The sequence below is a fragment of the Meleagris gallopavo genome, chromosome 1 (genome assembly GCF_000146605.3).
Source record: "Meleagris gallopavo isolate NT-WF06-2002-E0010 breed Aviagen turkey brand Nicholas breeding stock chromosome 1, Turkey_5.1, whole genome shotgun sequence".
Lineage (NCBI taxonomy): Eukaryota > Metazoa > Chordata > Aves > Galliformes > Phasianidae > Meleagris > Meleagris gallopavo.
In genome coordinates this window covers 124,883,003-124,896,439 of record NC_015011.2, presented here as the reverse complement: position 1 = coordinate 124,896,439, position 13,437 = coordinate 124,883,003, and the positions used below count along the sequence as shown (strand labels likewise).

Below are 13,437 nucleotides of genomic sequence, written 5' to 3'. Positions count from 1 at the left end.
AAAAAAAAAACCATTAAATTTTACTCAATACAAATATAGCAGGTATTTCATACATTTTAAATGCAGGCTTGAGTTTGATCCTATATCTCATCCTCACAGCACCTGTTACTAGAACTAATTTCCTAAACAAGACAACATCTACATTTTATCTACTGAATAAAAGGAGCTTGCTAATGAGGATGGACAAAATCAGGAACTGAGAAATCAGTCCAATAGCAGAGACTGCAGGAATCCAGATGATCCTTCCCTGCCCTCACTCTTGCTTTAGCCCTCTACCAAGCAGATCTCCTCAGCCATAAGCAATGGGGACTAAAATAGTGGAGAGCCACTTTAGAGCCAAGGATATGTCTTTGACCTTCTCTCATTTAGATATGGAGATGTAACATATGAGAACATAGAACATATGAGAACATAGAAAAGAAGAAGAACAAGTCTCATGGTCCTGTCTATTTCCTGACACCTTTTTTTTCTGTGGACTAACTCAGATCTGAAAATACTCCAGAGTTAAAATGCTTGCAAAGTTTTTCTGCTTGTTTCAAATACAGAATTTGGAACTCAGTATTTGTCACGTTTGCTATAGTATTTGTACATCTGAGTCCTCCTAAAATTATCAATATCACATTCAAGTAAAATAAAAAAATGTTTCCTTTCGATGTGATGGCTTAATTGCTTCCTTTGTTTGTGGCCCCTGCTAAAGTTTCTATGGAAATGATGAGTTCCTGAGTATTTTGGAAAATGACCTCCGTGGCAGGTGCTAATTATTTTCCTTTAGAAAAGACAAGTCGAAAAAATTGCACTGATTTTATGTTTAGAAATGTAAAAATTAGCAATCAAACTTTTAGTGAGGAATATTACAGTCTCCAAAGTCACAGTTTAACAAAACTAATTGCAGTACCTTTTAAACATTTTGGGAGTAAACATTTAATTAATCCAACACTATTAACTTTCAAAGACATTTTCCAACCTGGACAGTACTTAAACAATTTGAGTGTATGCAGTTAATTAGAAAATATTTTTAGCACAACAGAAACATAACTGACTCCAAACAAACAAACAAAAAAAAAGAACAATTTTATAGTAAAAATCCCTCATTCCTCTTGCACAGATATTTCCATACTAACCCATATGCTAGCATCAAATTCATTTGAATTTATGTACGGCATTAGTGACAAAGTTATTTGGCATTTATGAAACCTGTATAAAATAGAAGACACATGCTTGGTGGCTTGGTGTCCCTACAGGATGGAGGAGGCCATATAGGTGGGAGGAGATAGTGGGACCAGCACATTTCCATTGGCAGGTGTCTGCAGTTCTGTCCCACCCAGCACCTGGCACTGTAACCTTCCCTTTGGCACCAGTCACCCAGTAAAATGAAGAAACAATTTTATCCACAAATAGAAGAGGCAAGAGAAGGAAGTTAGAATCTCCCATCGTACCTGAGGATACCACTGGGAGGCAGAAGGTGGGAGACAGCTGTGCCTATGCTGCATGGCAGAAGCCCCACTCAGCTCTCCATATCCCAAAGGGCTGTAGCTGGAGGACCAAGACACCACCTGCAGTTGGGCTGCATGTGATAGGTCTACAGGAGTAATGTCACCTCTCATGGTGTGGGGGTGGTGTGCATGGACAGTTATGTCTGGTTTTAAAGTCCTAAGAAGCAACTGAATGATCTCAATATATTTAAATTTTGAGAGAAAACTCATTCTGTACAAAAGGTTTAGATTTTCATCTTCCTTCTTGTATCCATTTCTTATTTTTTGAAACTTTCTGCATTTAGAGCCTTCCATTGTTTTGATTCCTTCTTCACTTTGTCACTGACAAGGAAAATCCCCCAAAATAAAGAAAGGAAACCAGTATTCTCAGCCCGTATCAAAAAGTCTATTCTTCATCACAGTTTTGCCCCCAGAAGATCACTCTTCTCTGTCTGATCGTCCTAATAAGAAAGAAATAGTGTGGCAGAACAAACGGTTTGTGTTCTGTTCATATGGCTGTCTGGGGAATAAAAGGTTCATCACAGCATAAATCAGCATCAGAACTTAATTTTAGCAGAAAAGCAGCTTGCAGTACCCACCTGCCTCCTCAGCTCCTGCTTGGAAACAATAATCACATTTGGAGGATCCCCAACAGCTGTAGCAGCCCCCCCAATATTTGTGAAGATTACTTCTGCAATCAGGACATGCCTTGGATCAAGATTCAGTACTTCACAGAGCCTGCAGTGTAAAGAAAATGAAATTAACATCTTACCCTATCATCAAATTCTCTTAAATCTTAAGATCTATACAATTTACAAAACAAAGTTCTTCCAATGGAAAAACTGCAAGACGTTAAAATTAATATGTATGCATGTTCGTGTTTGTTGTGTGGCCGAACTTTCAATTTTACAAGCATTTCAGTAATTATTGATCTATCAATGTAAAATATGCATATATTTTACAGTTATAATGCAATAGTCAATGGCAATGAAATTGATGTGCTTAAAAAAAGCATTTAATTAGAAGTAATTAATTATCCCAAGAGTTGGACTGTACAGAAAGTTGCATTTCGAATTTAAAACCACGTTCACAGTTTCTCAGCCATGGTCCCCAGGTGACACCAACATATGGGTAACCACAAGCTCTGCATTCATCCTCAGTTGTTGATTGTCATGTGGAGAGCAGAAGCAGAGGGCAGGATACCTATCATCCATGATTCATATATCAGAGACCTGTTTTCAGCTTAGGTTTACCCAGTTAATTCTTCTTCCAATTTTCCCCTCTTCCCTAAAGCCTGATGGTTAGGTGTGAGGCCAGGGTGATTTGGGAGTACATGTCCTGTACTCACTCCTGACCACAGTGCAGGAAGGAAAATCCACTCTGCTTTTCAAGGGGCCATTCAAGGGCTTAAATTATTGCCCCCTCCAACTTAATATGGGATATGGAAAAGGCTGGGCAGTGGGCTCTCATCCTAAGGATCTCATTCCTTGTAGCACTGCCAGTCATTTCCCTGAAGGAAGAGTTCAGCTTTATGGCTCTATCTAAGTCTATATTATTAAAACCTATATTTCAAAGAGAAAAGTGTTGCACAGAAGCTTAACTTGATACACTTACCTGTCACCAGGAGTATCAATTTAAAAACTGGAAAAAGCACTGTCAGCCAATACAAACTTCAGTACATAAAAAGTCCAGGCCAAATGACTGTACAAAAATGCATTTATTTCCCCTAATAGTGTAAAATTATGCAATTGAAGTGAGCTTTACAGTAGAGCTAGCCCAATTGTAACGTTGTGGCACTGTACCACAACCATGCTTGTATGCTGATCTTCCTCACTCCTTGTTTTCCAGTGTTTCTAAAGTTAACTTTCCTTTAGTGTTGGTTTGCCGTTTTTGTTGTTGTTGTTGTTGTTTATTTGTTTGTTCTGTTGTTGTTCGTGCCTTTTTTTTTTAACGAGTCCAGTGGTAACTTGAAGAATTAATCTCTGATGTACTCCAAGAAGGGCCAGTCCTGAAGTACAGCACAATCCTAGTATATGAGCTGTACCAGTCAACTGAACTTTCTCAGCCCACTTACCCTAATTATATAACTTCACATGTTAATAACTATAGCCTTTCCCAGTTCCCAGCAACAAAGCATCTTGAAAATAAACAATAGCTGAGAATGTTAGCTATTAATTATCAGCTTACTGCAAAAACGCAGAGGGAAACAAGCATCATGTTTTATATCTTATTAATGACAGTCTAAATCCTTATATGCACAGAATGAGTAGCATTTTCTGCAGGCTTTTATTTCCATGGCAATGGCAGCACAGTGTGATGGATCGAAGCTTTAGACTGAAGACAATGGCAGTGAGATAAGAACAGAATAAATGACCCTCATCATGAAGTTTCAGAATCATATAATTTCAGAAATGGGCAATTATTGGCTTAGAAGAGAGAAAAAAATATTTTTGCTTTGGTAATAATTTGCAACTTCTTTGGTGTTACAAATGCATTTGGCATAAAATAGAAAAAATGCTATAGTAGCTCTGCATGTGAAAAGTAGTTCATAATGTATTAGCATTTGGCTTTCAATTCATTCCCAATTGCATTTAATACAAAATATGCTGCAACAGAGATAAATAAAACTCAGTGTTTAATAATTGGTTACTGTTATAGGTGAAATCATTAATCAGAGTAAGGCAGTGATCTCTTCAAAATATAACCAGACAGAAAACAAATGGAGCTTTCATTTACCAACTGTTTCCCAATCCAGAATAAATTGCACTTGCAATTTTATGTATTTATTTTTGTTTGTTTGTTTGTTTTTTGTTACTGTTTTATACTACCTCATAAAATGGTACCATATCCTAATAGAATTTTGTGTACTTTAATGTGACAATAACTGCAAGTATTACATCACTTGGAATATCTTAAAAAGCCCTAAATCTTTCAGAAACTAAATCGGGTTAACTGGACACAGGTTAAATTCATGTTAAGCAGTACTTATAATAACACTCTCATATAATGTAGTTGCAAATCTGGTGCTATTAATTTACATAATCCTGAAGTAATTAAGTTACTGTTCCAAATATCTAATCTTAAATCATGAAATTGGTCTGCAACTGTACCAACGTCATAATCACCAGTAGGGAGAAAATTCAGTTTCATATTCAGAAAGACTTTTACTTGAAATGCAGAAGTATTCCAACGAGTACTAGAAGGGCTAAACTTCAGTAAAACATAAATTACTAGACAAAATTGTATATAACCAGTAAAGAACAAGGCAGCTTTAATTAAAAATATTCTCCCTCCTTACAAGATGAAAAAATATCATCTGCAAGGGAGTAGTGGTACAATATGCTGTTGCAGTTCAGATGTGGAGACAAACCGGAGTGATTAGCTGCCAAGGCAGCTGCCAATGGAACAGGCTTCAGATATATACTCATCACTAACACTAAAGGAAAATGGCAACTCATCACTTTGAAAACATCAGCTCTTTACCCTACTAAAATAGGAGTATTTGAAGTTTTGATTTCCATTTTATATGACCAAGAAAAGTCCAAACAAGCATGTTTGCACATACATTTACTACGGATTGCTGGCTGTAAAACACTAAGTCCAAAACCATAACAATAAAGTACCTTATGGTTACTGGAGTAAAGAGCAACATTGTGGTAACGTTGTCCAAAAATGCAGAAAGAATTGCAGCAATAAGGCACAGAAGCGTAATCATGGCCCACACCTTGCCTCTAGAGAATCGATAAGCCTAATAAAAACAAACAAATAGCATCAAAATCAAAGGACTGGAACATTCCGTCTAACTTCAGAAAAAATGACAGATGAACAACCTCACCAAAGGTGAAACAACAGTGAGCTCAGAGAAGCTCATGCACCTCCAGCAGTGCCCTCTCCAGTAATGATTAACTTAGCAGTAAAACAATTCTCAGAAGTATGCAAATATCTCCACCATGCAGAGGAATTAAAAAAATGTGAAGAGACCTCATACTCCACTGCCAGACACGAAGGGGGTCTGTGGTAGGAGTAGGGCTGAGTTCCCACTTTCTGCCTTTGGAGCTGAGTGGATTAGTACGGTTCATCCCTTCCACCACCTCCACACATTGGGACACCTTTCCTGTTCTCAGAGCAGCACTGACAGAGCTTGGGCAACTATCCACCCACATCTTCTTTAGGTGTTCTTTGCTCAAAGCAGTCTTCTTTATTACTTTTGTTTTATTTCTTTCCACAGTTCAAGAAAATTAAGTTTTGCAGCAGATGAAGGAGTTCCTCAATATAGGTAATACTTGCTTTACAGCCAATCTATCAGAATTACCCTGTTCATGCATTCTTTGGTTCTACTGCTGTGCAAAGGTCTGTGGTCATTTATCATCTGTGATTGTAAAACTAATGATTGTTCCCACATTTCCTCTCTCCTACTGCCAGAGATAAATAAAGATGTTAGCTACAGAGGAACTACAGTCTTGGGGAAGTTAGTGCGATAATTCAGCTCTATATTGTTTATATACTTGTGTACCCTACTGGGGGCCTTTGCCTTCCTCAAGAAAAAAAACTAATTGCCTTAAGGGCTTCCTTTCATTCCTGAGAGATTTTTTCAAAATTACAAGATGACCACTGTCACTTGCAGTGTGATAGATGTAAACTGCCCAAAGAAAGCTCCTATTACACCAAGCCCTATCACAGAAGATCTTAGTAAATACTAAGAATTAATTTAATAATAATTAAGAGTACTAAAACAAACCTACCTTTACTGCACAGTAATCAAAGAATCCAGTCTCTGAAAATATGGCCACCAAAACCATCTACCAAAAAATGAAGAAAAAAATAATAGTTTGCAAATATTATTACACAAAAACAATGTGATGTACTTTGTGTCCCTAAAAAATGTCTTCCATGCTTGACAAAGTTTTGAGAATCTAATCACCATCATATCAGGATATCCAGTACAGTTGTCAGATACCTCAGATATCATATGGTGAAATTTTGTTCTCAAAATTAGTCTAGTTTAATCTTACTTGTTATGATTAAGTAGGCATCATACATGAAAGACTCAAAGTATCTCCCTTATGTCATTAACAAAGATAAGGCAATAACTGTGGGTTTCCAGCAGTAATGCACTACAGAGTACAGAAGATATCAGTTTCTGCACTTTTCCACATTTCTGAGAGTTTGCCAGTCCATCCAATTTTTCTCCCAATAGATTTTATGGGTTTTCTTGCTTTCTTTTTCTGTGGGCAGGACAGGAGGGTAGGGAGTGTTGTCAGGAAATAAAAAAGCTCAGATTGTCAACAGATAGCAGCAATTTTGTCTGCATACACTGTATATTTCATGTTAGAGTTAAATCACACTTTTGACCACAAATAGTTCTGGACAAAAGTGAATAAAATAATGTATTATTATAATCTGATCAAATATTTGTCCTCCTTTTCAGGTTTTCTCTTTTTGGTTCCAAACATAGCACTAAAGCAACAAAAGACTTTTTTTTCCAGGTAAGTGTGTTTGGGGAAGGTTTTGAGTACACAAAATTAGCAAGATAAGTGATAATACTTGGCACTTAAGCAGGTCTTTCCTATTATGAACCTCAATTATATTTTTGGTATGTTATCACAATTTTACAGAAGGAAAAAAGAACTTGAAAAGAATCCAAATTTTCAAAGGTTCTTTCAGAAGTCTGTTCATAATCCTTTTGATAAACAAATTTTCATCGGAACAAAACCATCTAGATATTGAATGTGAGAACTTCAACACATTTAGAGCAAGAGGTACATCTTAATTACCATTCCAAACAGTAGTGCCAGTGTCTCATAATCAATCCACTCTACCACTTTGACCATACTTGGCCTCTGTAATCAAAAAATACAATTACCAGTGAATACCATGGAGCAGCTAACTTGTGATTAGCTACGAAATATAAACTCCATTTAATTGGTGAGTCATTTAAATAAGCCACGAATTAAATTAATAAGCACTCCTTTAAGGTATACCAAAAATCTCTTATTATTTTATTACTATTCTTACTTCTACTACCACTAATTCAAAGTACTGCAACATTCTAAGTGAGTCATTATCAAAAGTCTACCTTAAGTTCTTGGTTTATTTATCTATTTGCTCCTTATATAGCATTACAGAAACAAACGATAACAGAATTATATTGTACAACCCACTTTTCTTTTTCCTGAGAGAACAAAAGCGTATAGCTTTACCTGCAAACAAGCTGGGGGGAGTTTAAAGAAACACAGCTTCATTGGTATACTAACATTACTGAAAATAACAGTGTTAAAGTAAGTCTGAATTAAACTGAAAATATCTGTAATCAGCTCCCTACAAATCAGAACAAAATGTATCAATTGACTTTTCTCCTCTCCCTGTCCATACCCTAAGCTCTTCTATTTTCCCCATTATGTTTTCTCAACCCAATATCTTCCCTACCATTTCATTCTCTTTAAAAAGACTACTGCGTCCATTTGCAACATAACACTCTCAGAAATTTTTATATCATAGACAGAAACAAAATGAGCACTTGCAGTTCAATAACTTACCTCCCCAATAGCAGCTAATGCAGCTAAAGCTGCCAAAGAGCCTAACATCGCTGCAAGAGTCCTGTGAACAATCTGCAAGAAAGGGTAAGAAGCAATCAAAGAATCCTTTTAACATTTCCTTATTACTGAAAGAATAAAATCTCCTATAGTTGATTCTTTTTTCTTCCCCTTATTTTACCCCACTCTCCTCTCAGAAAAGAAAAGAAAAAAAAAACACACCTGAGGAAGGAGTGGCTGATTACTTTGTCTCACTGTGGGATAAAGAAAAGGGATTTGAGCATGAGTTTTTTATTTTCCATCCAATCACCTGGGAAGGAAAGGAATCCATCTTCCCATCTTAAGGATAAAAATACTGGGCAACCCATTCTAAGCTAGTCTTCCTGCTTTCCCTTCACAGCCCATAAGAAGAAGACATCCCCAGGAGGTGATCCACCTCAATCTTTCTAGGGGCTTTTACACCTCCAAATGAACTACAATGACTTACAAAGCAAGACCAAAGCAAATCACTCAGACCTGGGGCAAATTAATTCTACAGAGACACACTACATTGAGTTTCCAGGTCTACTTTGTCGTCTGGGGTACAGACAGATCTCATAAGCTTGTGCACTTGCTTTTTCACTCATACATGCAGAGCAATATTCCTTCATACAGTGGCTTTCTACACTAGCATTTTCTCTACAAAAAGCTTTCACTTCAAGAAAGACATATACTTCATACTTCATATATATACCCTTTTAACACTTCAACAGTTCATACAACATACAAACTCTTGTCCATGCCTATATAACCAATGAATCAATTGCACATAAAATTCTCAAGAAGAAAATATGAAAGCAGACATGCCTTGAAAAAAATTGCTTTTTCTCCTAGTGCTCATTTGTAATTATTTAATCCACCATGTCTGAAAGATCACAGATTGTGTAAAATAAGTCAATTAAAGTTAGAATGTAATTAATAAAATTCGCAATACAAAAGACTGAATCTAATCAACGGCATTTATTATTAATGTGTCTAAATATTCAGACATAAGCCAGAATTATATCTGAGACAGAAATAAGACAGTCTAGAGATATTTCCTTTTCATAAGAAACAATAGGATGCAAACATCTCAAGGCTCTCCCACCTACTTGTGAAGGAAAGAAAAAAGGAGACATTTGGCTTTGATTTTTTCCTTGAACTTAAATTTTTTACAGTAATGATAAACAACAAAGCAACTTGGCAAATTAATAGAAAAATAAACAACTTAATTGGCTAATCTTAGGATTCATTGAAAAAATTGTCCTATCTTCAAAATGCACAGAAGAATAATTTGGTCATAGTAGCAAAGGAGGGTTTCTATGTTCTAATGGTACAATAGCACAGATTACACTTCCAACGAGCTTCCACAAAAGTGTGTGGTAACTCATGATTATATCTACAATCTCTAGGTACAGAGTGTTGATATGAATGTACTTCTATGGCCTTTATGAAACTACAATATTGAGGGGCATTCAATATACTCAACATTTAATGTCTGGCAATGGCATTTTGCAATTATGCCACACAGTTCTCTCCAACGAAAACATGAAACAGAGGCGTTAACCAGGGAAGATCAGCTCCTTTTCAAGACAAAGTAAATGGTAAGATACTAAGCAATCCTCTGTGTTCCTCAGACTAGAGGCTTTCTCCTCATCTAATCAACACTCTCACCAATTAGCTCTTTTACAGTTCTCAGAAAAATGTCATGTGTTTTCCAAGATTTGATTGGTCTTAGGTATTTTATATTGTTACTTTTGATTTTTTCACATAAGGCCTTTGTCTTTGTATTCTTAATTGACTATACTGGTTTGACAACATTTTCAGTTTCCATGAGTTTGCTGTGGCCTTCCAGTACTTGAAGGGAGCATATAAACAGGAGGGGGATTTATGAGGGTGGATAGTGATAGAACAAGAGAGAATGGTTTGAAACTGAGAAAGGGGAGATTTAGATTAGATATTAAGAGGAAGTTTTTCACACAGAGGGTGGTGACACACTGGAACAGGTTGCCCAAGGAGGCTGTGGATGCCCCATCCCTGGAGGCATTCAAGGCCAGGCTGGATGTGGCCCTGGGCAGCCTGGTCTGGTGGTTGGCGACCCTGCACATAGCAGGGGGTTGAAACTAGATGATTTTTGTGGTCCTTTTCAACCCAGGCCACTCTATGATTCTATGATATGATCTATGGGTAAAACCTGCTTTAATTTTTGTAGAAGGATGAGGGGAAGTATATAAATGGAGTAATCCATCAGCTCCTTTATCCTAGTGATTTTTCAAAGGGCCCATACAAAATATATCCTGAAGAATAAATCAAGACTATTCAGATACAAAGTTGTACTGCAAAAAAATAATTGTCAAGCGTGCAACTCTTCATTTCCGGAACCTATCAAGTGGAAATTTCACAGCAAAATTAAAACTGGAAAGCATTGAGACATATAATTATTCAAAAGATGAGCTTTGGAGGAGGCTTCAGAAAAAGTGGATGACTCTTTGATTTTCTTTTCTCATAAAGCAAACTGTAAACAAACCATTTATTTGTATGTGCATTTTAAAAGCTTACAGAAGGAGAAAATAAGATATACCATTTATAAGCTATGCCACACTGAACCACAGTTCCATCTAATGCCTATACTATTTTTATCTCTGGAAAATCTCACATTCAGAGGGCATCATGTTAGGCAAAAAAATCATTATTGTTCTTTTGGAAAATAGCATGGACCCAATCCAAACCCTTGGGAAGTCTGAAAAGAAAATAAACAACATTACAGAATGAATCTCAGAATCCATAAGCAAAAGCTCAGGTACAGAATTGAAAGAGCTCAGAAATTAATTGACACAGACATTTAGCCTCAGAAAAGCTGAGAGATTTGATGGACTTTTGAATGCAAAGAAATTTTGAAAGTTTACATGTGAAATCATCCATATCCATTTGATCCTTCTTATCCTTGAAAAAACATATCTTTATGTTACTTCATAAGCAAAGACAATTAAGCTGAAAGAACCATGATTCATAAGGATTTTCCCTTTCAAGTTGGAATTGTCTATAACATCACAAATATTGGTTGGCCCAAGCATGATTAGTTTGGATCCCAGTTAGTGCCAGAGACACACAGGTTCTGGGTAACAGAGGCATAGTTTTGGTTGCTTGGGCTATAATATATTTAAGCACAAGACTCTGTACAATGTATCCTCATCAAATACATGATGTCATCAATAATTCTTACCTATCTTTCTTTGATACCTAAACCTTCCTCCCTATTTCATCTCTCCTTTCCAAAACCCATCTCCAGCACTGATAACTTCTTGTCTGGACTACTATTCAGCTACACCTCATTCTTTTGACAGAAACCACCACCAAAATTCTTTCCATCCTGCAGATGTCATACCAGCACCTCTTTTTCATTCTCTCTCCAATATGCCTCTTATCCAAATGTCCTTTTCCATTCCTCCTCATTCTGTCAAAGCCAAATGCCAAGGGAATACCTTATTTTCATCTCACCCATTTCTTCCATCCTGCAAATGGATCCCCATATTATGATGATTTTAGACCACTCTATATAATGCATTTCCTATAAAAGCTAATTTCCTGAAAATATTTCTTTAAAAAAATCAAGTAACAGCCATTGAGAAGAAAAATCAGAATGGACAAAGAGGATGAAAGTTTGCATGCTAGAGCTCCCCACCTCACAGCCTGACTACCAGCTTTACAATCTCTTCATAGAAGGGAAATCTTCACCATCATCCCTGTTTTTGTCTGCAGAACAGAACACCTAGCATTGCTCACCTGGTGAAACAGCAAAGGATAGCACTTGTCTTTTAAAAAGCAATAGTTAATTCAATACAAACTGCTACTGAAAACAAGGCAGCACAGATTTTAATCTTTTCAGTGCACAAATCAGGCCCAGAGCTCACTGATTCAGGATATCATTTATGTTGAGAGTTGAGAAAAAGAATGAAAATTTACACAATTTTATATAAGCAATTAAAACACCCAAAGATGCAAAAATGGAGTCTGTTAAAAGTAGTATCAGCAATGTAGGCGTCATGACAGCAATACTTCAGAGTCATGCCATAAGGTGAAATCATAGTAAGGAGAGATCAGAAGTAGTTTTATAAGAATTTTATTCTTCATTATCTATAGAAATCTCGTGATTGCCTACTGTGTGATAGTGTGCCAAACGCTGATTTTGTATGACAGTTTCCATACTCTAAATTGATAATTTAAGTCTAACATCAGAAATCAAAACAATCCAAATCAATTATGCAACAAGTATGCTGTGCTTGAAGTTATTTAAAAATATGCATTTCCACAGCTTTAATGCAAACTGGACTTATTTAGAGCTTTGTCATGTTTAAATTTTTTTATCAACCTGAAAGTGCTTTTAAAGTTTTGTACAAAGTTCATCAGATTTCTTGGTAGATTACAATAACAGCATTATAAAAATGATCCAAAATTCTACCACTTTATCTTGTCAAGGGCTCTAGGAGGCAAATGGAAATTATTTAGGAGCCGAGCAATTGATGACATGTATGCTATTTCAGAGCATACATTTCCCAGCTGAAATCTAGGGCATGCATATTTCTAAAACGTGCTGCTGAAGATATTTGATAAATCATACATTACACCCAACATTTTATTTCCACAAGTCTTTCTTTATAAGTGATAAATGACAGTTGAAATATGACTGTCAGTGACTTTAATGTAAAGCTTCAAATGCAGCCTCAGTTCATTTCTTATCCTTCTATTTTTTTTTCTCCACTGAAGCCTGTTGCATTAAAATACTTCTTTTCCTGAAAAATTCATTTTCATATGATAACTGGCAGCACTGCTTCATTTCAACAGGAAGTGGTTATTCACAAACCTTTATTTACATATGAGCTTTGTACATTTTTTCCACCCACCTCCAGAACAGCTGAGACCTTTACTATAAAATCCACAGTGAAATCCCTCTTAGACTTCACAGAGTCTATAGTTCAAAGGTTTATTCCCAGGGGACAGTGACAAAGAGAAGGGAAATAAAATTTGCTCTTTTTTTCTGGCTTATTGTTTTATATAATTTCCTTTTTCTGTTTTAGTAAGGGTTTATTGTATTAAAATATCCTCAGCAGAGGAAGAAGGATTTTTCTCAAAGAGGAATAGCTTGTTTTTCCTACATATAGTCAAGACAGTATTAGCTTAATTGCTACAGTACATATATTCAGAACCCCTCCATGGAGATCATTTTATCATTGTTACCATATACTTCATAAATTTTGGTACTCTGCATTACCTTGGACTAATCCAACAGTTTTTGTAAGGTACAGATAAAACTTCAATCTTTCATGTCATGCGGATTTGATCGACTTTTTGTTTGGAAAATGAACAACAAAACCTAAAACTGCCATCAAAAACTGAAATCCAAACTGACATTTGCA

The 13,437-nt window shown here is 36.2% G+C and overlaps 2 protein-coding genes across 2 annotated transcripts in view; both read right to left on the bottom strand.

Moving 5' to 3' along the window:
- Window positions 1–2,029: 2,029 nt before the first annotated feature.
- Window positions 2,030–8,165, bottom strand: LOC109365647 (P protein-like). Its single transcript, XM_031557329.1, has 5 exons — window positions 8,009–8,165; window positions 7,247–7,312; window positions 6,215–6,271; window positions 5,096–5,220; window positions 2,030–2,210 (listed from the first exon to the last, which is right to left on the bottom strand). Exons 1-5 carry the CDS (start codon window positions 8,054–8,056, stop codon window positions 2,030–2,032), a joined length of 477 nt encoding a protein of 158 aa, XP_031413189.1. The 5' UTR covers window positions 8,057–8,165.
- Window positions 8,166–10,376: 2,211 nt separating this feature from the next.
- LOC100550272 (P protein) overlaps window positions 10,377–13,437 on the bottom strand; it is an 85,461-nt gene continuing 82,400 nt past the window's right edge. Inside the window, exon 11 of the mRNA XM_031557309.1 lies at window positions 10,377–10,405. Within this exon, the coding sequence (XP_031413169.1) occupies window positions 10,377–10,405 (29 nt within the window). The remainder of the gene's footprint in view (window positions 10,406–13,437) is intronic.

Coding starts and splice junctions, on each gene's coding strand:
- LOC109365647 (XM_031557329.1), bottom strand. CDS start 8,056: ATGTTAGGCTCTTTGGCAGCTTTAGCTGCATTAGCTGCTATTGGGGAG. Junction 6,272..7,246: donor TGGCACTACTGTTTGGAATG/GTAATTAAGATG, acceptor ATTTTTTGGTAG/ATGGTTTTGGTGGCCATATT. Junction 2,211..5,095: donor TTTACTCCAGTAACCATAAG/GTACTTTATTGT, acceptor TTTACACTGCAG/GCTCTGTGAAGTACTGAATC.